The 26,912-nt window shown below is 35.8% G+C and overlaps 2 protein-coding genes across 3 annotated transcripts; one reads left to right on the plus strand and one right to left on the minus strand.

Moving 5' to 3' along the window:
- Nucleotides 1-1,579: 1,579 nt before the first annotated feature.
- On the minus strand, nt 1,580-10,252 carry eif4bb (eukaryotic translation initiation factor 4Bb). 2 transcript variants are annotated; one of them, XM_026259736.1, is made up of 15 exons: nt 10,146-10,252; nt 8,435-8,575; nt 7,442-7,647; nt 7,207-7,323; nt 7,065-7,119; nt 6,826-6,978; nt 6,506-6,640; nt 6,189-6,332; nt 5,839-6,094; nt 5,672-5,745; nt 4,745-4,988; nt 4,631-4,653; nt 4,380-4,518; nt 2,833-2,905; nt 1,580-1,973 (listed from the first exon to the last, which is right to left on the minus strand). In XM_026259736.1, exons 1-15 carry the CDS (start codon nt 10,156-10,158, stop codon nt 1,899-1,901), a joined length of 1,848 nt encoding a protein of 615 aa, XP_026115521.1. In that variant the 5' UTR covers nt 10,159-10,252; the 3' UTR covers nt 1,580-1,898. The 2 variants fall into 2 exon arrangements, with proteins under 2 accessions (XP_026115521.1, XP_026115525.1); XM_026259740.1 differs by lacking the exon at nt 2,833-2,905 and having other exon boundaries at nt 10,146-10,158.
- Nucleotides 10,253-13,041: 2,789 nt separating this feature from the next.
- On the plus strand, nt 13,042-25,292 carry LOC113105151 (uncharacterized). The gene is made up of 18 exons (XM_026266301.1): nt 13,042-13,090; nt 13,177-13,197; nt 13,289-13,457; nt 13,565-13,833; nt 13,925-14,070; nt 14,359-14,704; nt 14,796-14,906; nt 16,865-16,924; nt 21,599-21,612; nt 22,243-22,288; nt 22,352-22,465; nt 22,937-22,957; nt 23,049-23,217; nt 23,463-23,731; nt 23,823-23,968; nt 24,125-24,338; nt 24,428-24,541; nt 24,984-25,292. Exons 1-18 carry the CDS (start codon nt 13,042-13,044, stop codon nt 24,986-24,988), a joined length of 2,283 nt encoding a protein of 760 aa, XP_026122086.1. The 3' UTR covers nt 24,989-25,292.
- The last annotated feature ends 1,620 nt before the right edge of the window (nt 25,293-26,912 follow it).

Genomic DNA, 26,912 nt, shown 5'->3' on the forward strand with positions numbered 1-26,912 from the left:
TGGTTCATTCGTGAGTAGCCTATAATGATAATATCGGATACCATTCTTGTAACGTTACATTACCACGGTAAGTAACTTACATTATTTTTCTAAAATCCCATTTAAACAAAGGATAATAACGATGGTTAACTATACGGTTTTAATATTGTCTAAATGTGTCTCAATAAATGATCTGAATCATTTCTAGAACTATTTTCATATAGAAAACCTGTAACTTAAGGCCTGTTCACACCAAGAAGGGCAATTAGATCTTAATATGTAACGTAGTAACTGTATGAGGATAGGGAAAAAGAACCAAACATGACACAGAGTGATATTGTTGGAGTAACTTTCAGAAGTTATTTGACAGCAAATCAGAAGCCATCACATAACATTTCAAGTGGCGTTGGATGTGTGTTGGTGTAAAAACAGTTTTTTCTTTCTTGGTGAGCAAGATGCAATAACTTACCCTTAAGAGTTATTTTTTGTTTATCAATACCCATTAACTAAATTCCAAGCAAATATTATTTTCTGCCCTAAAATAAACCATATGGCAGACAAGAGCCTGACTTCTTTAAAGACATCAGGGATGACAAAAAATTTGCTCATCAAATCTGATCCATCACAAAACCAGTGTGTTTTTAATTGTCATTGAGCTGCAGTATTTCTAAGTCTGGACACATTGGCAATGCATTCGAAATAGTGAACGAAGAGTTTTAAGGATTATCGGTAAGAGAAAATATCAGATAACTTTTTTTTTTTTTTTTTTTTCTTTCACTAAAACATTTTGATAATATGCCCCTTAGTAACTCTGTAAGGATATAATTGCATTCAAATCAGGCTACATGCAAGAGAGGTTCAGTTAGGGCAGCTGGGAAAACATGGATCAACAGCACAATATGACCACACAAAGAATGCAACAAGCTCCCACCCTAGAATGGGGCCATAAAATCAATCCAGTAAAGGAGTTATGGGAAAAACACCTTGGGAAACACAAAAAACTCAAAATCATTCAGAGCTAAAGAGAAAACAGCTCGAAAATGTAACAGAACCCATTTTCTTGTGGCACACATACAGCCACTGGAGTCCAACTGTGGATTTTCATACGGTCAGATTTTTCTGATTAGTTTAATAATTTAGTCCTTTGGAAGGAAAAGCATTAGGGGTCTTGTAAAGCTTTTCAATCCTCAATCACCAAGGGACTGGGAGGATCAGCATAGCCTCAGTGTTGGAACATTACACTGGTTTAAAAGCACTTCGAGGGAGTTCACTATTCTGTCCTGAGAACATAATGCTACACAGGTTTGAAATTAAACAAGATGACCAAAATAAGAATGAAACCTAGAGTTTCAGTCTGAAGCATTTAAAAGATTTGAGTGGATAGCCTATGGTTTAGCATACGCCTCATTTCTGAGGGCGTTTCTGCGAACCACAAACTCTTCAGTGGGAGATTTCAACAAAAATGTGACATGGTTTATAGCATTAAAACACAATAATGAGCATTAGGAGTGAACAATTACATGAAATCCATGAAAAAGCTACTATGCATCACAGTTGCATTTGCTGACTGTATTAACCAAAAAAGTAATTCAGAGACAAGTTACAGTATCTTACAGTCTTTTATTATGACGACTTTCAAATTAACAATGATTTTCAAATGGCTACATGTATGAATGCATTTCACTACGTACTGCACTTATTTGTTTTATTTTTAATTAAAATGGACCAGTTTTAGGAATACCAGTATAAATTTCCATAAACATGACAGAGAACAGTATTGTGGGCACCCTGGCCATCATCCCTAGAGCTACACCACTCCCTCATCATGAGAAAACTCTAATCTAACCCCTCATTTGATCATTCAGTTGCTCTTTTCTTCTGTTCTGTGTTTCTGAAGTTGGTTGATTCTTGCTAATTGTTCATTCCTCTCCATCTTCATCTCCCTGGTCCCCATCCATTAGCAGGGCAGCATACTTACTTGCGGAGCTGAATTGCTGTAGGGACAAACAAAAATCATAACCTCAATGTTTTGGTGCTTCTCATTTCTTATTTGTGCATCTACGTTTCCTTTCCTTGCTTCTTAGCTCCACCCCCCTAAGGATACGAGGGCAGGATACAAGAAAAATGAAATGAAGACAGAGGAATCAAAGGATGAACACTGGAATATCCTTGAACACTTAAGCGTTACTTCAAAGCGTAATCAGCTGCGCTAAAGGAATCTGCCCATGTGTTGTTAAAGGGATACTCCACCACATGGGGGTAAGTGATTAAAGAAAAAAATTACATTTTGTGGTGGAGTAACCCTTTGAAGTTAGTTTTTTTTTTTAATAAATAATAAATAAATATTATGAAAACAAGCTACCCTGTTGAAATATATGCCATGTAATGCTTAATTTAATTGCAAAGATAAAATATTAATGTAAATTATTACGAAAGATGTGAAAAGGGCAGAGAATGTACAGGTGTTTCACGTTTAGTTGACAATACACTTCCGCAAATGATACACCCATGTATCCTCGCTCATGACTTCTCAGGAAGCCTCCTCAATCCTCACCTCCTCACAGTGTAATTAGAGAATTGAGATGTCCTACAAGATGGCTGAGATCGATCGGTTTCCATGTCACAGGATGGAGGACAGAGGAGCGAGGAGGGATACTAAGAAGCACCCTTTGTGATGACCAAGTAAGAGTGCTAGGAAGAAAATTATTTTCTGATATTTCTTTCCGAGCAAGTAGTTCTACACAACTACACTAATATGCAAGTTTCTACAATCAATCGTTGTCAGGGTCTAATTTTCTTGTAGTGTTGACTACATCTACTCAGTGAGGTGTCAGGTCCAGATAAAGTACTCACAGGAGGAGCGCCCTCTTCATATTTCTTTGGTTCTGAGGCTATTCTGGGATCTCGTTCCCGTCTGACATCCTTTCTGTCATTTAAAATTTATGAAAGAGTTTAAAAATAGTAATTTTTTGAAATCACAATACAAATTTATATCTTATTTATTATGGATTAATTTAACAGTCTATCACACAGCAGAAAAAAAACCATGACAACAGCCAGTTGGTTCATGCTGCTAATAGATTTGCCTGTTCTACGTGTCTTTGTGTGATTGAAAAGTGTGGTTTCATCTACTACAAAAACTTAAATGTGATTATTTTGACGCTCACTGTGTTTTCAGCATCTGCGTCTCAATATACAAGGACATAAATGCATTAACTTCATCTCCAGAGCTACTCTGAGGCACATTTTAGTTGAGGAAAAACAGTCATATACAAACTGGAACTCAAAGATCTTCAAGACAACCCACCATTGTTCAGTTTCACTTGAAGAAATTATGACATAAATATGTTACTGCGGTCTAATAAAATGTAACCAACAGCGACTTCCATAGAAACATGTAACCGGCAAGGATTTAAAGCACATGCAAATAACATACTTTTGTGATTGCAAATAAGTGCAGTGTCCCATCCCCTGAGAGTAAATCTACAGTTGTACTGTATCGAGACAGAGCAACCCGAATCATAATCTGAAAACCACAGCCACAGAGAAAAAAAAAAAAAAAAAAAAAAAAAAAAAAAAACGCTCTCCAATCACTTTCTATTGTGGGAAGTTGTCGACCCAAAAAACGAGCATCCAGGACACAAAAGTAGAGTGCAATGTGTCATCCCTTACCAAAAAGTAGTATACTTCAAGTTTATTTTACTAAGTATATTTAAGTAAAGTTCAAGTCTGTTTTTAAGTATACTTTATGTTGCAAGTAAACAAATATCAGTGTTCTAGTAGTATACTTGTAAGTGTACTGTTTCAATACTCCTTGGGATTAAATTGGCCCACTTTCTAGCATACGTTAAGTATAACAGTAGCAAACTTTGAGTACACAACAAGTTTACGTACTGCAATTATTCTAAAAGTGAACTTATAGGTTTACTGATAGTTTACCAATTAAAAACTTAGTCTCAGTAAACTACAAGTTTAGTAGTTTTATACAGCAAGTACACTCAAGTTTTCTTTAAGTGAACTTTACTGTCCCTATTTAGGTTTGAATTTGTATATATTTTGTTATATGATCTGAACATACAAAACATCCAAAGAAAAAACAGGGTATCTGCTTGTTAACAACTCTACCATATAATATAGCCCAACCCTAGTGTTAAATACTTTTCAGTCAGCATCTTTTCTTACAGCTTCATTTGTAATAATACGCTAGTTGTAAGGAATATTTTTATAGTCAGTTTTCGAGCTTAACAGTTCCCATCCACTTTTAACAAAGAAAAGTCATTTAGATTCAGAAACTATTTTTTAGTCAATGTCTTGTCTATGTAGCTGTACAAATTCATAGTACAAAACAGAAAAAAAGAAAAGAAAATAAAAAAAATGCACATTTGTGAAGGCTGCCTCACCTGTCTGCAGTTTCTCTCGGTTTGTCTTTGTTTGGACAGTCAACTCCTCTTCCCCGACCCCCTCCTCTCCAAACTCCTCCTCCTCCTCTTCCCTGAGGCACAACTTGTTCCCTTCGAATGCCATCAACCTGGTTTTCATCTAGCAAATAGTACAACAAAGTACAAAGTGAGAAAATATATATATATATATATATATATATATAAAAATGTTCCAGTCTTTTCAAATGTTATTGTGAGGACTTTTCCTTTACCCAAAACTCTCTCTTCAGCTGACCTAGAAAGACAAAACAAACACAAGTGTTATTTCTGCTTTATCATTGCGTGTTTTATATTTGTATTTCCATAAGTTGTGAGAAAAAGGACACCTGTTGGGTTTAAGAGCACTTTTGTTGCTAGGCGCAGCTGATGGTGGTCCTTCCTTCTCATTAGCACCACCCCCTGTACTGCGTTTGGCCCAGACGTTCTCTTTAGGTGGAGGAGCTGGCATCACTTTCAGTGGAAGCCCTCCCTGATTGGAAGAGGGTGATGGACTTGCAGGAGAGATCGGCTCATCCTCTTGTCCACTGAAGACTTCATTCTCTGAATGTTCACCATCTTGACTCCTAGATCCTGAACATCACAGAGAGAGGTTTTTTTTTTTTTAACACTTTTTACTAAATGTCAGGACCTTTTTCTTTTGTAAGCAAATTAGCTTTAAGAAAAAAAAAAAACAGGCATATGTATTCATATGAAAAAAGTTTACAGGCATATGTATTCTCACTATCATTGTAGACATCTTCAACCCATTATTTTAACAGTATATACAGCATATATTATAGCATATATAGCAGTTATTTTAGCAGTATTTATTAATATTTTAAATTAGCTTTTATTTGTACAAATTATAAATAAAAAAATCATTTTATTAAAGGTTCAGCAATTTCATGCATTTTCAACATTTTTGTAAGATTTTTTCTCTACAATATTTCTATTAATTTGTATTTATTTTAGTACTTAAAGTAATTTAATCCACGGAAACATTTCCACCCAGGATTGTAATATTAGTGCATAGCTAATATACATGCTTTGATAATGGTTTAAAATTTAGTGACACGCCAGCTACCACAACTATAATCATTGAAAGAAACAAAGTAAATAAATAAATAAATAAATAAATAAATATGAATAAACAGCACACACTTATATAAGTAATTCTTGATTAAACAACAAAATGAATCTGGCCTCATTTCATTCAAAATCATAATCAACCAAAAGGTAAAGAGAAAGTGTTAACACATGCATAAATGTATTACCTTTAGGTTGCGAGGATTCACTTCCAGTTTGTCGACGCTCATTAGATGGCTCTTCATTTCTCCAACTTGTTTCCCTGCGAGAAATTTTTTTTTGAAATACTCCTATCACAATTTAAAAGTTAAGATTTCAGAGAAAATCTCTTTTATATCAACCCATCTATTCTCACCGGTCTCTTGGTCGTCTCTCTGAGGCCCTGTTCTTATCCTCTTCCAATTGTTTCTGGAGTCGTTCTTGTTCTTTCTTCAGCCTCTCCTCCACCTCTCTCTCCTTGGCGGCTGTGTCCACAGGCTTGGCTGCTCCAAATATAGAGGAAGTCCTGCTGGAATTAGCAGTGTTACTCTGCGGAGACAAGCTTCCACTCGGTTCCTCCTCTTTTGGGATGCTCCTTGGCTTCAGGTTTAACTTGGGCCTCTGTAGAGGGCCTAGAACAAAATCCGATTCATTTAGAAACAACATTCCTGACATTAAACTTGTGTCTATAAAGCTGAAGTGTGTTATTTCTGCATTAGCATGTACCCCTCTCTTCTCGTCCATCTTCCTTCCTGTCTAAACGCTCTTCTCGATCTCCATAGCGATCTCCATCTCGTCGGTCATCATAGTCTCGCCTGAAGCCACTGCTGAATCCTCGTCGTCCACCACCACCACTACGTGAGTCATAACCTAAGACAAATCACAACCAAAGCATAACTTTCAAAGCAAACGGTTAAACAATTAATAACCCACCAAAAACACAGTGAGAAATTAACCTGCACTAGCATTTACATTCATTTTGCGCATCATATGAGAAATTAAGCAATGTTTTTTGAGAAACCCATGGATGAAACGCTACAAACCTCCACGATCATAGTCTCTGCTACCTCTGTCATCGTAGCGTTCTCTACCACTGAAGCGATCTCGACCGCTGTCATAACGATCATCACGTCTTGAAGCATCTCTGAATCGGTCCGACTCATAGCGGTCACGTGACCCTGTATAAATATTCCATGTTGTATGCAAGTTGTTTTAAAGAAAGCATTTACAACCACTGGTATTTACTTGTAAAGAAAACAATCTTATGATATTAAGACAACTAAAACAATTCAGATAACTAAATTAGCTGTCAAAATTAATGCTGGTTTAAGCATGAAATAGAGTATGCATCGGTTTAACTTACGGTCACCAAATCCATCGTCTCTGCGTGGTCCATCATCCTGGTCCCCGCTTGGCCGTGCCCTCCAATCAGAATCTGTCTTATCAGGGCCACTGTCCATCCCACGACCACGATCTCTATCCCGGTCTCGCCCCATCATATTCCCACTGTCCCTCTCTGGAAGAAATTCACATTATAATAATATAAATATGCTTTAACAGAGGCAGACACAACATGAAGGAGTATGTATATCTTCAATTCACCTTTGTCATTGGATTGATCTGCGATATCCACCCGGATCCGTCTGTTCCCAAGATTCTACACAAATGTAATGCAATGTTAACTCAAAACAGAAAACAAAGGTAATGGGCTAAGCTCAGTATTTTAAATCAGTAGACAACTCACCTCCTCATTTAGACTGAGAGCACTCAAGAAGGATTCAACATCATCAAATTCTGCATAACCAAAACCCTTAAGCCTCTCTGGGTTATTAGGCTCCCGTGGCAAACGTACTTGACTGATCTGAAAATACACACAAAACATATTCAGTTACACACAACCTGCATTTGTCAAGTAGCTAAGAGTAATACTTCCTGATAGGAAAGACAAAAAAAATTTAAACTTGCAGGTTCGCACTGACCGCAAGGCCCCTGAAGAAGTCTTTGATGGATTCCTCGCTGACATCATAGGGAAGGTTCCCGAGGAAGGCAGTGTAGGGTGGACCACGTGGCAGCCGAGAGCGGTCAATGTTTAGTTCCCGTGCTGCACGAGGTGCAGTTGGCAGGATGGAGCGGTCGATGGGAGGAGCTCGATACGTATCCTCCGCAGTATGCCAGGAAGTTGAGACTAAAGAGAAGGAGAATGGAACTTGACCACCACAGAATATGATTTCATTGCCTGGCTCTCAAAGTGCATCAGATCTTACATTGTACCAAACTTAGCATTTTGCCTTCTTAATGCTAAAATATAGAAATTGAGACACCCATACCTATAAGAATCTTACATTTTAGAGTTGTAATGTAAAAAACAAACATTAATTTTTCTAAATGATAATTTCCAAAATCATTTTATATACTTAATTTGAGTTAAATAAGAAATGTATTTTCATTTTATTCAGTGTTTTATATTTTTTTTAATAGTAATTTTTATAGTAATACATTATTATGTACCTTTGTATAGTTGTAACTAAAAATATATAATTTTTTATAAATAATATTTTTTTTAATGCTTTTTTATTTTAGAGTGAAATATTAAAAGTATTATTTTTTTATTGTTTAATAATTAATATTTTAATAACAATAATTGGATTATTACTTTATAATCACATTGAGACTGAATCACAAAATTCTGGCAAAAATTGCAGCCCTACAAACATGCATAGCAAACCTGAAATTTGTTTTTAATCATATGAATAAATCGCAAAATGCTTTATTAATCAGAAAAACTATTGAATATCTGCCCCAAATTGTGCAGCACTTCTTCAGACTATGATTCCATCAAGTCTGAGGATATCAAACATGTTTGTGATTTTGAGATGATCTTAGAACACATATTGTTTTCATTTGTCATGAGTCTCCTAGCAACAGGGCTTTTCAGATTTTAAGTCATGTAGTGCATTCCAGCCTTTACTAACCATCTCCATCCAAGTCATCGGTCTCGTCTGCCCAGCTGGTGGTCTTTGTGCTAGGGTAACTTGGGGGTACACTGCCACTGCTATCATTTGCAAGGAAGTCATTTAGGGTCAGGGTCTTGCCCTTCTTCTTATTCTTCTTAGCTAATAAAGAAAAACAGATGCTATAAGAACACCAAAGCAGAGGAATTCCATTCCTTTATTTGATAAACATGTTGAACCAAACAGCTGACAGTAGTTTGAAACAATTTGAGGGTGAGTAAATTATGACAAATGTTCATTTTTGGTTGAACTGCAATACAATCAAAATGACTGAAGACGTTCATCATACTACTGAAATCTGCAATTGCACCAGAAGATTGGGTCAGAGACAGAGTTATGACATTTTGATTAAGAATTACAGTCAAGTCAAAACAAATAAGCATAGGTAAAGATGAAATGTTTACAAGAAGATGCATTTAGAAAAAAACTAGGGTCATTTTTAATTTGATGCCACCACTAACATTCAGAAGAAAAGGAAAAACACTTTAATGTTCCCACCCTAGATGGGCCACATGGAGACACAGATAACAAATGTAGCATGACCATGCAAAAACAGATAGGCTTATTCAAAAGACATTATGTCACTATTTGCTTATTCTCTAATATCTCCTTACTTTAACAGTGAAATGTCACTACACTTGTAGAGGATTTCCAGGCAAAACCTCTTAACACCCTTCATTAAACTGCATGAAACCCAGAACAGACACTAATAGCTTTCCTCAGTGAGCAATGTCACACCGTGTCCAAAAAATGCATTGACAACACTATGCAATCAATGTGGGGGAAAGGTGACATAAGATACACTCACATTATGTTTGTTTACTCTAGAACCTGTATATACATTAGTTAGACTAACCTGGAAAAGCTCAGAAAAACAATTTATGATACCACTAGTGTCAAATGTTACCATTGACTTGAAATTACATTCAGATGTATCATTAACAAACAGTTTCAGATAATTTAGTCTTTCCCCATTCAAAAAGATAAGAGCTGTATTTGCTGTTCTGTACATCTAGCTGCTTGCACAAGCCCTGGAAACACTTGCTAACTTACTGGGGTAACGTTATATACATATTTGATGCATAACCCCTCTTTCAAGTGCGTTTTTCCACAACCTTTGGAACGTAAATTTTAATACAGAATAATACGAGATGTTTTGTGGTCATAAATGACGATTATATATTTTAGCTCTATGGCCTCGTCTCCACGCACGTGGTGACCTCTCCGGTCCCTCCTCTGGATGGTAATGCGCATGCGCGCCAAGCACGGGTTATTAGCGCTAAACTCCAGGCACTATCATTTGCCTTAATATCAAAACTTTCCATACATTAACCTTATAAACCACCATGTACATTAAAACACCCGATCATTCGTTTGCTTAATTTCGTCCCGTCCTAAAACTCCAGAGGAGAACAAGACAGACGAGGCTAATGATTTTGCCGCTAACAAACTGGCTAATTCAGTTGAGCATACGGCTTCTCCAATACAACGAATTCTTCATGTTCTAAGTGTATTTTCCCAGTATATTCAGCAGTGCAGTTATTGAAAGACGCATACGGTGAATGACATAAACCTTACGCTTGAACACACGAGTGCTCTACAAACTTGCTTAAAGCTGTTCCGCAAAGAAGCTTTCAAATGAAGGTAGACCGCGAGAGCTCATTATTCTCACCTGACGCCGCCATGTTGTAGAGTGGTCTGTGGAAGAGTCCCGGATGAAGGCGTCACGGATTTGTCACGAGAACGGACAGGCATCACACCCTCACGCACAAGCACTAGAGCATGTTTTAAAGCTTTCACTTTGTGCAGATGTTAAAAACTGCTAGTAATCATTTTTGGAAATAGAAAGCAACAACCAAACTGGAAACACAAATCCTTGAGAAAATGTCATAAATCATTTCTACAGGATTAACTTACTTTTTTGTTTATCTGGTTATCTTCTTCTAGTAATGTTATAACAGCGTTTTATTTAATAGGAAATTACTTTTTAATGGTTTATGATTGTCTTTTGTAAAATAAAGTATACAAGCAAGAAGTTGGTAGGCCAATTCTTTCATTTACACACCCTAAAGTTGAGCGCCATCGCTAGGTATTCTTGGCCACTTAATACAAGTGTGTTGGAAATGTGACTTTTTGATTACCTTGAGGTCCTTTCTCCATTTATTTTGGCATATGCTTTTTTTTTCCCCCAAAATATGCATTCACACATTTCCTTGACCTTAGTGTTGCTAGTGTGGTGCTAAAAATCTTTCTCTTCACATGTCTATATCTCTACCCCAGATCCAGGGTTTGACACAGTGGATACATCTTTGAGAGGCCAGGATGGCCTCCTCATATTTGGAGAGGGCAAATAAGGGTTGGTTTTCTCTGTATGGATTCTCAGTGTGGCTCTCGGATGGTACTGAAACTTGGATTTCTACAGATACATTTTACACATCCAAATCTGTAACAGTCTGATAAACATTCTCTTTTAAAATTAAATCTGCTTTTCAGATGAGTATTGAGCTGTGTGTTTCATCACTTTAATAACTGTACATCCATACAAAGGCATGTATTGTGTACCATGATCTACAAACACTTTTTATCCACCCCAACTGGTATGATTCATAACCGAAAAGACACTACAAGCCAGATGATGCAAAGCATTTATTAGGTAATTTATATAATGTATATGTTTAAAAATTCTGCTCGTATGCTCCATAAAATGAATTTTTAAATATTTAGGTACCATTTGACACAAAACCACAATAAATGATTCATTAAGTCTGAAGAGGGAAAAATTAGACTTTCATTACACATACATTTTGAAGATTTTTTTCTTTAAAGAAACTTAGCTGATTTAAAGAAATATTTTATTATAGAACCTGTACATGAAATTGCTGCACAGAATGTATAAACAAATTGAAAACATATGAAGGTGAGCTATTCAGAGGATCGTGCCAGTCAAGAGTTATTTACTAATACACTGCAGAAACACAAAAACAAACAAAGCTGAAGACTTCTACACTAAAGAATTCAACATTTGAATCATGTTTGGTTTGTGTTTCAGAATTATGATTCTGACTTATCTTTCTATAATCCACACTGCAGTTTATGAGGCAGCATGGATTGCAGCTGTTGCTGAAGTCAAATTTCTCACCACATCTCCTTGACAAGAGATTGAGGCTACAACAAAATACCTTATCAAGCATTATGCAGAGAAGTAAGTGTGTTAATGTCTTTTAAACTAAACATATTACCCACAAAGTTTTTTTTCCATACATTTTATTATTCTATATAATTCTGGCATTATGTTCATGTTATATAATAATTTAATGCTGTTTGATCTTGCTAAGAATGCTAAGTCTAATGAGGATTTGTACTGTAGTACATCCAGTTATAATGACATTAAAGATTATATAATTATAATAAATGAAATCACATATATAATTGTTTTTTCATATAACATTTGTTTAGACATAGATAGATAGATAGATAGATAGATAATTATATCTAGAAATTCAAATTAATGTTTTGTTGAAAAAATGATGATCTGTTAATATGTGTTGTTTTTTTCCGCTTGTTTTCTGAAATTATTAAACCCCTAAAAGAATGATAGTTATTGCTTGAATTTTGAAATATGAAATTGCTGGAACGGTACAATTGCAACATTGATTCACCTGCCCTCTGTTACACTTTTACAATGACACTTCAAATTTTCTGATTGCCACATGCTGCCTTTAAGTCATAATTAGTGTCTCATTAATGTCTTTAACTAACAAATACTGTCATTTTTTTACCCGGTGTTTCGCCAACACCTGTTTGTCACAAATCCAGATAAACTGAGCTTAGCTTAATTGCTGTGTGGTGATGGATGTCTCCTGTAAATAATCAGCTCTGCATTTTAATATCTGAAACCAAACTGCCTACTAAATTGCAAATGCTTATTTTGGATCATTTAATTATTCCAGAATTACAAAAAAAAAAGTAAATGTAAGGAAAACACATCATGTTTTTGTCACATTCCTATTATTTTTGTAACAAAGCATGGCTATTTGTTTCAACTTCAAGTATAATCTTTGGCTATTTATTCTTTATATTCTAGTTTAAAACTCAAAAATGTTTCCACTCTTCTTAAAGGAATAGCTGGTTTTTCCATGCAGTGAATGGTGAAAGAGAATGGTGACTGCAGTGTCATTCCTAACATCTGATTTTTTGTTTCACTGTTTAAAGTCAAACAGGTTTGTAACAACATGAAGGTTGAGTAAATAATGAGTAAATAACACATTCTTGGCTAAACCAAGAACACCCTGTTTGAATTAGACTGAGATTAACAAAATTGATAATCTCTGAAAACAGAACTTGCATATTTAGTGAATTTAGTTCTGTAATGCATGTTTAACAGGTCTGCATTATGAAAACAGGGCGAGGAGCAAAAAATAATAGTAAAGATGGATTAGTGTGACATTAAAGTGATTAGACGAGTGACAAGCAGAGGCTGGAGAAGTGAATATAAAAAGGTTTTGTGAGCAAAGAGAACCAAATTCACAATCTTCATCCATCCTGCAGGAGAAGAGATGTTTGTGAAGATGTGGAGGTTAACATGTGTCGGTTTGGCCCTGCTCTTATGTGTTCAAGGTAAGGTCTTTTACTTGCAGCTATATCTGCCATGGTCCTGGTTCATAAGGGATAAATTGTGTGCTACTCTCTCTCTTCCACTACAGGTTCACTTTCTCAGTTGAATGGTAAGAGCTTGTCATATCCTTATGATGTCAGCTTTTTTTTAACAGAAATGTGCAAGAGAACAATCTACCTGCCTCTCTTTCTTCCTCCTAGTTTGTGGACAGGCCCCTCTGAACACCCGTATTGTGGGCGGTGTGGATGCATTTGAGGGTTCATGGCCGTGGCAGGTCAGTCTGCACAGCTCCAACTTCGGAGGTCATTTTTGTGGAGGCTCCCTCATCAACAGTGAATGGGTGCTGACTGCGGCTCACTGTTTACCTGGGTAAGAGTCACATCAGTATTCAACTATTCATCCAAACCATGGGCTCTGAGGCTGTTTTTACACAATTGATTGATTCTTTTCTTTTCTTCCCCTTCATTTGTTTTCAGTGTCACTGCATCTGATCTACTTGTGTACCTAGGAAAGAGAACACAGCAAGGAGTCAATACCTATGAAATCAGTAGAAATGTCATCTCCATCATCGTCCACCCCTCCTACAATAGTCAAACTAGCGACAATGACATCGCTCTGCTCCGGCTGTCCTCCGCAGTCACTTTTAATGACTATATTAGACCGGTGTGTCTGGCAGCCCAGAGCAGTGTCTTCCCTTCTGGCACCAGCAGCTGGATCACAGGCTGGGGAAATGTTCAAGCTGGAGGTACAAACGTGTTTAAATGTATCCATTCACCTTTAGATCTCCTCCTAACATCACTAATAGATGGTTGTGTATGTGTGTTTTTGTTGTTCAGTGAGTTTACCTTCTCCTGGGATCCTGCAGGAGACTATGGTTCCAGTGGTAGCTAATGATCAGTGTAATACTCTTCTGGGTTCTGGATCTGTTACCAGCAACATGATGTGTGCTGGTTTTACACAGGGAGGCAAAGACACCTGCCAGGTAAACAACCAGACAGATTATTACATGTGAACATTAAACATGCTGCGTATCTGAAATTCCACTGGGATCTTCTAATTAAAATATTTTTAAAAGAAAAAACGTGTCTTTTTGTATAGGGAGACTCTGGAAGTGTATCTTAAAGTCCACTTGGTTGTTCTAAGTGTATATCTTAACACAAACATCTATTTATGCTGCATTTGTACATATACACATGATTTTCCATTTACATTCAAGGCCATGTTAGATGTCAACAAAAATCAAAAACGTCCGCTCTCTGTCTTTACACAGGGAGACTCTGGAGGTCCAATGGTGATCAAGCAGTGTTCGGTGTGGGTTCAGTCTGGTATCACCAGCTGGGGTTATGGATGTGCTGATCCCAACTCTCCTGGTGTTTACACCCGCGTTTCACAGTATCAGAGCTGGATCACAAACAACATTGGCCAAAACCTTCCAGGATTCTTCATTTTCAATACTTCAAGCACATGCCAGTCTGTTTCTTTGGCCTCACCTGCTTCTACTACATCACCTATTTCTGCTGCCACAACTGCTTCTGCTGCATTGCCTGTTTCTACTACCTCACGAGTTCCTGCTACCTCAAGAACAACTACTACTCTGAGACCTCCACGCAATCAGTGTAACTCTCTTTCACACATGTACACATAACATGCCTTCCTATCACCACTCACTTCTCTGCATAATGCTTGTTCAAATGTTTTTTGTTGTAGCCTCAATTTCTTGTCGTAGAAGATGTGGTGAGAGATTTGACATCCGCAACCGCTGCAACTGCAATCCTGGCTGCCACAGAAACTGCTGTAGGGATTATGAAAGGCTATGCAGTAAGTCCAAATACACTACAAACACTATCATGTTTATAGTTTTGAAATAATAATCAAATAACTGACAGAGTAAATTACTCCAGCACTATCTTAAAAGACCAGAAGTCTTTCAGCTCTGTTTGTTTTTGTGTTTTTGCAGGGAATCACAGGCGCTAATTTTTGGTTGGCCTAAGCTATACGGCTCACTTTCTTTCCCTCTTAATATATATATATATGTTTTATTTTCTTCAAATGTTATGTAAACTGTGCAAGTACAGCTATTAGAATAAATGTATACATATTTCTTTAAATCAGCCCTGAATTACCAACATTTAAATAAATTTTCCTATTAAGACTGAAGATTTCTTTAAATTCACATTTAAATACATTTTAATTCATTTAATGTAGAAAGTATACAAAATAATGATATATTTGGATTACATAATATCTACCATTATTTGCATTAAGTGATAATATAACTTGATTCTTGTTTGTAATATGTATCTGTATAAATGATTTAATAAACAATTTGCATCATCTGACTTGTAAAGACTCTTGCTGTAATAAATTACACCAACAGGGGGCGTTTGTTTTACATTTGTCTTGTTCAAATCATTGAGCACACATGTCCTCTTTCAAAAAACAACAACAACACTTTGCAACACACACAAGGTTTTGAAAAGGTTGCTTTTCAAAGTATGTAAAATTCAGCCAAGCCTATAGTGAACACCATTGTTAAACTTATTTCTAAAACTCCAAAGATCATATTACAGTTTAGTAGAAAAAAAATCGTGGTGTATTACAATGCTAAATACATCTAAGAGTCATTGTGGAGCATTAATAAACATAACAAATTTTCTATGGAACAAGTCAGCTTTTTTATTTGAGGCTATAAAAACATGGTAACCCTCTATTTTAAGGTGTCCTTGTTACACATGTCCCATGTATTCACTATTATAATAACAATTAATTATGCATAATTACACGCAAGTAACCCTAAATCAAACCCTCATTCTAACCCTAACCATATAGTAATTACATGTACTTGTTAATGTACATTCAAATACATGCCGATTAATATTACACAGTACTAAAACGTATAACAAGGACACCTTAAAATAAAGTACTACCAAAAACGCATGTTACTACATCTGTGAGGTGTAAGTGACATTACTATTTGACTTTTTTACACTTTCATTTTCTAACAATAATAGTCAAATATTTAAATAATTAAAATGTTTAGAATTTTTTTTGTGTGTAGCCCTACCATTATTAAAAATGTCATAAAACTTGTTCTTATTCAAAAACTAAACTTCAGTTTAACTTCAATAGGCTATATATCAGTAAATACTGCTGCTGTATTAAATTTCAAAGTAACGAACAAGGATATAATAAATCATCACTACAAGACAGCTCATGCACATAACATCTCACTAACAATCAACCCTCAAACCAAAGACCACAGAGGACTGCTACTGACAGGATTTTTCACTTCAATAGCTTTTAAAGTATGGGGAAAAAGTTAATGGCTTACTTAGAATGGGAGGTACTTTTTAGAAAGCCAGCACATAATTTAAGATGAGGTCATGTTCTATAAGGAAGTAGCAAGCATCTCAATGGAAAAAATAAGTCTGGTAATCATTAGAGGCAACAATGTTGACTCAGTAACAGGATTTGAAAAGCTTTATGACCTATGGTGACAAAATGTATTATTATAGGGTGAATATAATCAATTACATAAAGCATTATTGTTTTCACACTATATGAGCATTTTATCCTCCAAAGAATAACCAATACATAGCACTTGCAACAGAAAAGGTTCTGCATAGATAGTTTCTGTCATCATTGACTCAAGTTGTTCCTGTGTGAGTTTCTATCTTTGGCTGAACACAAAAGAAGATAGTATAAGGAAAAAATACTATGGTCGTCAACTGTTTGGTTACCAACATTCTTCATAATTTTTTATTTGTGTTCAACAGAAGACAGAAACCCAGAAGAAGGGACCTATTTGTTTGGTGCACCAATGGGTCTCATCAAATGTAAGAAAAAAAAAACAGCCTCAGAAGACTTTGTATTAATAATACAGTAGGCCTAAATATTGTTGTAGTGTTTATCGTGTTGCTAGGTTAATAGTTTTCATATTGTAATCAGTGATGGGAATAACAGATAAAATGTAATCTGGATTAAGTATTAAGATTCCCATTATGAAGTACTATTAAGTTTAATTAGAGTAAATTATATTTTAATATGCTCATAATCAGATTACAGTTACATTTTACTACAGACTAGACGATTACATATTATTCACATAATGACAATAACTTATTCATAATTTATTGATTCCCCTTAATTATTTTTTTTTCTATTTTAATTTTTCCTTTCTAAAATCCTACAATGTGTCAAACCATTTAGCCTTGACTGTATTCACATTTAAATGTGAAAACCATACTTCTCATGGTCTCCTCGATATAAATTGGCGAGGAACTAATCTATCTCTTTGTTTTTTTTTAACAATATGGCATGTTTTAAAAAACAAACTAAAAAGTAGTCAAAATAAATTATTCTATGGTTTTACAATTTCTAAGTAATCTACCTAACACTGATTGTAATTTTTTTTTTTCATACCAGAATTTTTTTAATAATATTGAGGTAAAATTGGAAAATACTTTGAACTCAGTATTTACCGCAAAATAAAGCTGAACAGGATGATCAGTATGATGCAGATTAAAACATCTAAGCATTATTTAAATGTTTTCTTTATATTCCTCTGATGATATAAAGATTATCTTATTATGAATGTATGTATGTGTTCTCAGTGTTGAGCCGTAACTAGTTACATGTAACAGAATAAACATCCACCCCCTCATCTCAGTGGCATGTTCTCCAGTTGTTTTGTAAACAAAGGCATCGTTAATATCGCTAAATCATTTTGAGCCCGATTGAGAAGTAGAAGATATTACTGAAGAGGATCTTACAGAACCTTTGCAAGCACAGCTTTTAATGGTAGGCCTATGTTTTTTTGTTGTTGTTGTCTCATAATTTTAGATATGCTGTCATTTGTAAATGCTTATGTTTGCATTTAGTATACGTTTTTTTACGGTTTTATCCTGATTAAAGCTTTAATACAGTAAGGCAACCGCATGTGCGTCCATGTTCAATGCTTCTCATAGTTATGTGAAAATAAGTGTATAATTGGAACAGTTATTGAGAGAGAGAGAGAGCGAGAGAGAGAGAGAGAGAGAATGCAGAGTGGGGGGACGTGTGGAACAGATATTAAAAACCGCTGCTTTAGAACATTGATTTTGAAACTTGTGAATCCATTAGAATTGTTAGAAGAGAGAATCGTCATTCATATATAACAATTTGCGGCCTTTTCTCGAGGGCGGGGTTTATCTGGGTATGTTACTTCACAAACCCGGGAAGTAACTTGTTGTAGTCCCTATAGCTGTTTTTGCCAGCATTAAACTGCCAGAATAAAAAAAAAAATCATCTCCATTTGCACTGAACTTTCAGCTTTGTAATACTGCAGATATTGTTTATGCTTAAACAGCAACATTACCCAATAATTAACGTTAAAAAGGTGTAATCGCAATCAACCACCCCTTTAACTTCAGAACAAAATCTCAAAGATCTAAAGTCTGATTTTGTGGTGGCTCTGCTTTAAAATTTATTTATAATCTTAATTCAAGTGTTAACCCTGCATGATTTAAAGGTTTCAAAGTGATTAACAGTTGAAAACATTTCTTAAAAATGTAGAAATGTAATCAACAATTAATTTAACAACAAATAATTACATTAATAAAGTTGTTGAAGTCCATTTTAAATAGAGTAACTCGTAATCTGTATCTTATTACATTTCCAAAGTAACCTTCCCAACACTGGGAAGTTCTGAAATGGCTTTAAGGGCATTATTTTACAGTTAGTGTCAGTGAAAATGATTCATGGCTAAATGCTTCAAAACTTGTTTTTCATGAAGTGCTCACTCTTCTGTCCGAAGAGCGTTCAGTGTCATTTATCTGACATCACAAAGCAACATTTTTATGGTACAATGAGCTCTTTAATCACAAAAGATTATGATTTTACAAAAGATCACCACTCTATAAGGAATTACACAACACCTCATGACATTTTAATCTTATGACCCCAACCGAACATTAGTATAAATATTGCTTAACTTATCTCTAACCTTTCCACAAATAGTAACCGGTTTGTACACATGACTTTGCATATTAACATGGTACATGATTGCACTGTCTGATGTTACATCACACATTCTTGTGTGTGTCATGTATTTTTGCATCCTTGTCCTTGCAATGTGTTGATGTTCCTGAGATACACATGATGACTTGTTTTTTTGAAATTCTGAAATTCCTTTGTGATTGTAACTGCTTCCAACTTGCGTCATCGCAAATGTACCACAGTGACACGAGTAAAGTATTGCTTAAAAAAAGTGTACTCCTGAACTGAATTTAGGAGTTTCGCATAGGTTCTAAGCCTTAATATTTTGAACTTACTCTGTACCTAAATACATTACAACATTTCTGATTTATTTTAGTAAGAATTGCAAATAACTGAATGCAGAGAATTTTTTTTTTGTTGGTACTTGCTATTAATTACAATGATTACTATTTTGGATATGTGTTGTTATATACTTTAGTTTATAGAGAAACAGTCTTCTCTGGATCTGGTGTGTATCTACTTCTACATTTAACTGAACTATTCTTGTTGCAGTGGATCCTTCATAATAAATGGACATCATTCATGCTCCAGTTGCTAAGCGAGTAGTAATTTAGCAGATGCTTTTATCCAAAGCAAGTTATAGTATTCTTGAGATAAGAAAAATCCTCAAAATGTGTAATGTTCATCACTATGCATTTTTTTCATGAATTTTTCATCTGCTTTTAATAATGCTTTGCATATCTTCTCATTCAGTTAAATGTGTATCATCAGTCAAATCTGTGTTGAATTTAATCCAGCTGGTCTTAATTGTTAATCAGTAAATCACTTGGTACAGTAGATTTATAGATTGTGCCATTTCCGAAATTAAGAACTAAACATAATGAAATAATTATACAGTAAAAAGGATTTATTTCATGTTATAACCAAAATGTTCATAAAGTGTGTGTTTGGTTCAGGTAACTTACATTATGATGGCAATATATATATATATATATATATATATATATATATATACAGTATATATATATGTAACTTTTTGAAAATCTAAAATCGCAGACAGTTTTGCTTGAGGGGTAGATTTAGGGTTAGGGCCAGGGTAAAGGGATAGAAAATAGAGTTTTTACCGTATGAAACATGGAAACTCAGGAACGTATGTGTGTGGATGAGAGAGAGCGAGAGAGAGAAAGTAGTTTGTAAACACTAAGCTGTATAGAGATGAAACAATGACTACATGACCATCAGATTGATCAGAGATACATCAGAAGGGAACATTTAGCAACAAGAGAGATTTGAAACATGTGCCTTGCATTATTTACTATTTAAATAACTGATTATTAAATAGAAAGAAGATTATACTGTGGTTTGGTGATTTAACATCAGAATAGCTTTTCTGTAACATTGATTATGAGGAAGGAAAATATGTGTACGGAAGCAGGAAATCAGGTTTCGAAAGAATGAGTAGCTGAGTTTCAAGTGTAAGATTTGAAGAACCTCAGACACTTTGATCTGATATATGGACAATAGACACACACACAGTGTATTAACATAAAAGCATTTGTTTCCATGTCTCACTTTGTTTGCACACTAAAAAGACCAAACACAAAACCTTCAGCCACCATTGGATACCTTTGTTGGACCAATTGCGTATACCTTACACAAGTTTGAACAGTTTTTACAACGTACACCTTGTCTTATAAAAATATATAAAAATGCTGTTCATACATAAACTGACTTGAATACAACTCTTACAACTCTTCAAACAAAAACTTACTTGATTTCATGATAAAAAAAAAAAAACATTTGCTAAACTGCTAGACTTCTTTTAAATGTTTGTAAAAAGTTTGTCTGCCAATTCAAAGTAACATTTTGTCACCAAACAATATTTCATGTTTGAAAAAAAAAAAAGACTTAGACTTATTTAAATAAATTCAATCTTTTATTGAAAATAGAAAGGTTTTCTAAACCTTATGAAAGTACTTTGCATGTGTTTGAAACTAAATTTAAAAATAACTTAATTAAAGACTGTAAAGTCCTCAAGCTAAAATCCTGTTTTGTCCTCATGCCCTTGAAGAAAGAACTTAAATAAAGGTTGATCTGATTCACAAACAACAAGTAATTCTCTGTTTAATGTGTTCTATATTTAGTGTTCTAGTCAGCTCTGACGCCTTCTGATCTCTGATTAATGAACAATTTAAAGACAATTTGATGTTAGGCTGACAAAAGGCATGATCCAAGGTCAACTTTCAGGATTCTGTATTCTTTATTTTGCCGGATCTCGAGACCTGTGATATTGCAACGTCATAATTATGTTAGAAGTGAGAGAAGTGGAGTGACTGGTCACGTCTACACAGCCACTAAACAATCACATCACACAAAACATCAAAGAGATCCTAGACACTGTAAAGGTCAACCATAAGAAATATACTCTAAATCTAGCACAAATATTCTTAAGCACACAACTGGTGTCCCTATGATTTAGAAACATTGCCAGTTTTTCATCTTTGGCTGACTTCAATTATCTTTCAGAATTTCAGATTTGTGTCTTCAGGTAAAACTCATAAACGTAAATAAAAGGAAAAATAAATACACACACTGACTCACCTCTCCTGTGTATGGCTTTTATGATTTGGCTGCCATCTGAAAATAAGTTATCACTCGTAATGCATCGTCTGTGTCTTGGTTTCTAAAGGGTATTATATTCATCATGCCCTATATGTATTGGGTTCTCTTTTTCTTTTTATTTGTCAGTGTGTTATAAGAAATTAAACAAGCAGGAAAGACTGAAAAAAGGAAAAAGGAAAGAGTTGTCATGCTTGGCATTGAAATGCGATGTGGAAACCGTCAGTTACATTCAAGTTTTCAGTTTCTTCTCCCATTCCACATTTTTTTCCTTGTAAATTTACTTGTTTGTCAAGTTTACATTTCTTCTCCAAAAAAAAAAAAAAAAAAAATCAAAATCAAAATACCATGATATCAAATGAGTAAAAAAGCTATTAATTTACTATTTACTAAATTTAATAAGTGCGACTTCTTTAACAATGACCTCACAAATGTTTGCATTTATCATGACCCTACAAACATACATGCAATTAATTGACAATGACTTATTGCCAAATTGTGAAAAATGTTCTCAGTGAAGGATGTGTGCTTGACAGCTGTGCAAAAAGGATTTGAATAGGATGACAAAAAAGGAGGAGGAGAATTAAGAGAAAAGATGTGGGCAGGTGAGTAACAGACGAGAAGAGCAACCTGAGAAGCTTTTAGAACTATATAAAAGGGGTTGTAAGAGCCTCAGAGGACCAAGTTAAACTCCAGCATCCAATCTGCTCGTGAACACAGGGACTGTGTGAAGATGTGGAGATTAACGTGTGTCACTTTGACCCTGCTCATGTGTGCCCAAGGTAAGGTCTCATGGTACATCTATGGAAGTGAGGATAACTCTGATTATGTAGAAAAACTGACTATATTTTTGCTTTCTTTGTAGCAAAGCACATAAGAACAGTCTAAGGGCTTTGTAAAAAAATGATGCACTAACATGAAACTTGCAGTTTAGTATCGTGTTGATTTAGTTGAATGATTAATTTGACAGGTAACTCCTGGGCTAGTAATTTTAAACTTATTTTCAAAAAAGCAGACTGATGAGAATAATTTGTTCATCAATCAGACTAAACAGGTTGCTGTGTAATCTTCAGCAGTGTCAGAAGATCCTACAGAAGCATAAGAACAAAATGATGGCAATGTATATAAACACAAGTCAACACCAACTAACTTGTTAATCGTTATTTATTAGCTAATGATTTTTAGTGCGATAATGTTGCACAGGTTCATTAGATTAAATTGTTCTAATGTGCACTTTATTTCTGCCCTTGCAGGTTCACTTTCTCAACTGAATGGTAAGAGCTCCTCTCATTTTAAAGACATCAGCATCAAATCAAATAGTAGAAATGTAGAAATACTTATGTGAACGATCTCTCTTTCTCATAGTTTGTGGACAGGCTCCTCTAAACACTCGTATTGTGGGTGGTGTGAACGCACCTGATGGGTCGTGGCCGTGGCAGGTCAGTCTGCACAGCTCCAACTTCGGAGGTCATTTTTGCGGAGGCTCCCTCATCAACAATGAATGGGTGCTGACAGCAGCTCACTGCTTACCTGGGTAAGATTTACCAAGAGAAATCAAAAGATATTAAACATACAATTAAGATATTTTGTCATCCTTGACCTCCAAATGCAAAGTGGCAAAGGAACTTAGGTTTCAGTTTGTTTTTCCTTTACAATTTTTTTCTTTAGTTTTTACCAAATGGCAAAAATACCATATCAAATGTGAATTAATCACTTTACTATGTTACAAAATAAAAAAATACTTAAATATATTTATATACAATCTCTGACTGTTTTCAGTGTCAGCGCATCCAGTCTGCGTGTGTATTTGGGAAGGAGGACACAGCAGGGAGTCAATGCCAATGAAATCAGTAGAAATGTGAGAACGATAATCGTTCACCCCTCTTATAATAGCAGAACACACGACAATGACATCGCTCTGCTCCGGCTGTCCTCCACAGTCACCTTTAATAACTATATTAGACCCGTGTGTCTGGCAGCCCAGAGCAGTGCCTTCCTTTCTGGCACCAGCAGCTGGATCACAGGCTGGGGAGATGTTAGAAGTGGAGGTACAAACACACACAAACCCATTCATTCAAGTATATATCCACTCATAACATCACTAATGGATGGTTGTGTATGTGTGTTTTTGTTGTTCAGTGAGTTTACCTTCTCCTGGGATCCTGCAGGAGACTATGGTTCCAGTGGTTGACAATGTTCGATGCAATGCTTTGCTGGGTTCTGGATCTGTTACCAGCAACATGATGTGTGCTGGTTTAACACAGGGAGGCAAAGACACCTGCCAGGTGCAATGAACAAACAGTTTCTTGATTCACACATTGTCATGCTCACAGATACCAACAGAGTAACACATAGCACTAAAATAATTCAATAAACATTAATTTAGCAACATATGTTGTAACTTAAATCGACTTTTTCTTTCCTCTTGTCCCTGTCTGCAGGGGGATTCTGGAGGTCCAATGGTGAGCAGGCAGTGCACAGTGTGGGTTCAGTCTGGTATCACCAGCTGGGGTCTTGGCTGTGCTGATCCCAACACTCCTGGTGTTTACACCCGAGTGTCTCAATATCAGAGCTGGATCACCAACAATATTCGTCAGAACCTGCCAGGATTTGTCACCTTCAACCCACCGACTTCATGCTCCTCTACCAGCCTAAGTAAAAATCTCTCTCAAACACCTACACAGCATATACCCACTTAAAAAACCATACTTTTCCGACTAACGCAAAATGATTTGTGTGTGCAGCCTCAACCTCCTGTAGAGGGAGATGCAATGAGAAGTACAACAGTCGCTCTCGCTGCAACTGCAATACTAACTGCAGTTTAAACTGCTGCCAAGATTACAGACAGCGTTGTGCCAGTAAGTTCAAACATATACATTTCAGTAATAATTAATTCACACTTAAAAATGTAGTTGCATTAGAAATAAAATATCATATTATTTGGCATCTGCAGACAAATTATGCCAGTCATTTTTCTCAGCTTACTTCACTTTTTTGAGCAATTTTTGAAATCGTGTTTAAATGTAATGGATGTATGAAGTAAATGTTTTTAATGGTGTTTACAGTTCTTTTTGTGAAATGTCTTACTTGAAAAGTGTTTCTTTAAAATCAATGCCACTTGCTTGATGCATAATGCAGACATACAAATCGGCATATATTTTACATACCCGATAACTACTGCACTCATAGCTATACTAAATAAATTAAACGTATTCTTTGCACATCCAAAGAGTAAACACCAAAAGCGACTGTTTCTTTCTCAATCTCATGATTTGTATTTTTGTTTTTGTGTCTTTGCAGTGTGAAGTATGTCATACTTCTATGGATTATAAATGATCACAGGCTTAAAATCACGTCACTTGCACCTAAATTGAATGATCTTTATCTGCTTGTTCGGTGAGAAGATTTTACTTGAGTGCCGCTTTGGTTGCATTCCACAGTCAGAATTGAACACAGTCAAAGAGATGCTGTACTAACTCATACTCAGGGGTGTAAATGCAATATTGTTAGTGTTCAACATATGTTTAACAACAGCACCGTTAGTAGAATCCTTGTCTCTTTTGTTTTTCTTTCTCTTCTATCAGGTAATTGATTAGTATTGATTGTAGACACGGGCAACTTTTTTCCTTCATTTGAATTTATATATATATATAAAATGTATTAAAATTATCCAATATTTAAAACTGATTATCTTATTTGTGATTTCTGCTGAAAAACAATTGGGCACTTCTTTAAGTTTCAAATTTTTGTCACACAGTACTTCATTGTCTGTCTGTCTGTTGTTAATGGCTTTTCTTGTAATAAATCTATCCAACTGGAGTGTACTGTATCACAAACCACACATTTTTAATGACTTTATGCAACTGGCCAACTTTGCATTTTATTCAGGCATCATACAATTTGATATTTTTTATAACAGTGAACTGATAAAACTGTCAAAGTCAATAGTAACAATCAGAAAAACTATTATGAATATATTGGAATTCATAATGAATTATTATCTGTGATCACACTTTATTTTAAAGGACAATTTTTGCTATTAACAAACTATTAACTATGACTTTTGCAGTTAGTCATAGTTGTAGTTGTAAAGTGTAGGTATTAGGTAGGATTAGGGATGTAGAATATGGTCATGCAGAATATATACTTTATAAGTACTGATAAACAGCAACTATGTTAATAATAGGCATGCTAATAAGCAACTAGTTAAAGAACTAGGATAATCTGATTCACAAACAATAAGTAATTCTCTGTTTAATATGTTCTATATTTAGTGTTCTAGTCACCTATGACGCCTTCTGATCTCTGATTAATGAGCCAATTTCACGAGTTCACACTTACATATAATTAGCTGAAGTATTATAATGCATATTTGGCGTGCTGTCCGGGGAAGGGCTCCGAGCTCGGGAAGGGCCGAACCTAGAGTACCCCCCCCCCAACCCCCCGTGTAAGAGTGTAAAATGAACTTTAGTGGAGGAGAGGGGGTGGAGGGAGGATGCTGATAAACCATCAATGGAGACAGCTAAGGCTAAGTCAGCTGTATTTATGTCCTAAGGTTGATTATCTTAAGTGGCTCCACCTGTGCTAATTAGGCTAGTATCTGACGTGCTCCTCCCGAACCTCGTTATGAAACTACATTTAACGAGTTCACACTTACATATAATTAGCTGAAGTATTATAATGCATATTTCACGTGCTGTCCGGGAAGGGCTCCGAGCTCGGGAATGGCCCGAACCTAGGGTACCCCCAAAAAGCGGAAATAGCGGAAAGGACAGCTGCCAGACTAAGGACCCCCCCACAATAGCTTTGACATCTGGCGGGGACTGATATTTAGTAAGTTAGCTGGATGGCAGGTCGGAAAAGCCTATATACTCCAGTGAGTGCAATTTTACCTATTGGAGAAATAGGTACTACCAGCTGCTTGTATCGGACTATGTGATTTGGGGCGCCCGGTCGGGGGTGGGGGGGGGAGGGGGGTGGGGGCTCAAGCCATTGCACAACCGGATCACCTCACTGCATTGGAACGGATGAGCCCTACCGGCCAATAGCTGTGGAGCAACGTGATTGGATTGCCCGACCAGGAGGGCCCGAGTTGTCTCGACCGGAATAGGTCACGGTGTTGGCGTACGGGCCCTACTGGCTGATGAGCCCCTGCTAGTCAGTGGGCAACCAGGGCACATAACTGACTGAGAGGACCCATGAAGCCTCCGTCTGGAGATCCAGACTCAG

Source organism: Carassius auratus, chromosome 6 (assembly GCF_003368295.1).
Source record: "Carassius auratus strain Wakin chromosome 6, ASM336829v1, whole genome shotgun sequence".
NCBI lineage: Eukaryota > Metazoa > Chordata > Actinopteri > Cypriniformes > Cyprinidae > Carassius > Carassius auratus.

Coding starts and splice junctions, on each gene's coding strand:
- LOC113105151 (XM_026266301.1), top strand. CDS start 13,042: ATGTGGAGGTTAACATGTGTCGGTTTGGCCCTGCTCTTATGTGTTCAA. Junction 14,705..14,795: donor GAGACCTCCACGCAATCAGT/GTAACTCTCTTT, acceptor TTTTTGTTGTAG/CCTCAATTTCTTGTCGTAGA. Junction 23,732..23,822: donor GGGAGATGTTAGAAGTGGAG/GTACAAACACAC, acceptor TTTGTTGTTCAG/TGAGTTTACCTTCTCCTGGG.
- eif4bb (XM_026259736.1), bottom strand. Junction 7,120..7,206: donor CTCTCAGTCTAAATGAGGAG/GTGAGTTGTCTA, acceptor ACATTTGTGTAG/AATCTTGGGAACAGACGGAT. Junction 4,519..4,630: donor AGCTGAAGAGAGAGTTTTGG/GTAAAGGAAAAG, acceptor ACTATTTGCTAG/ATGAAAACCAGGTTGATGGC.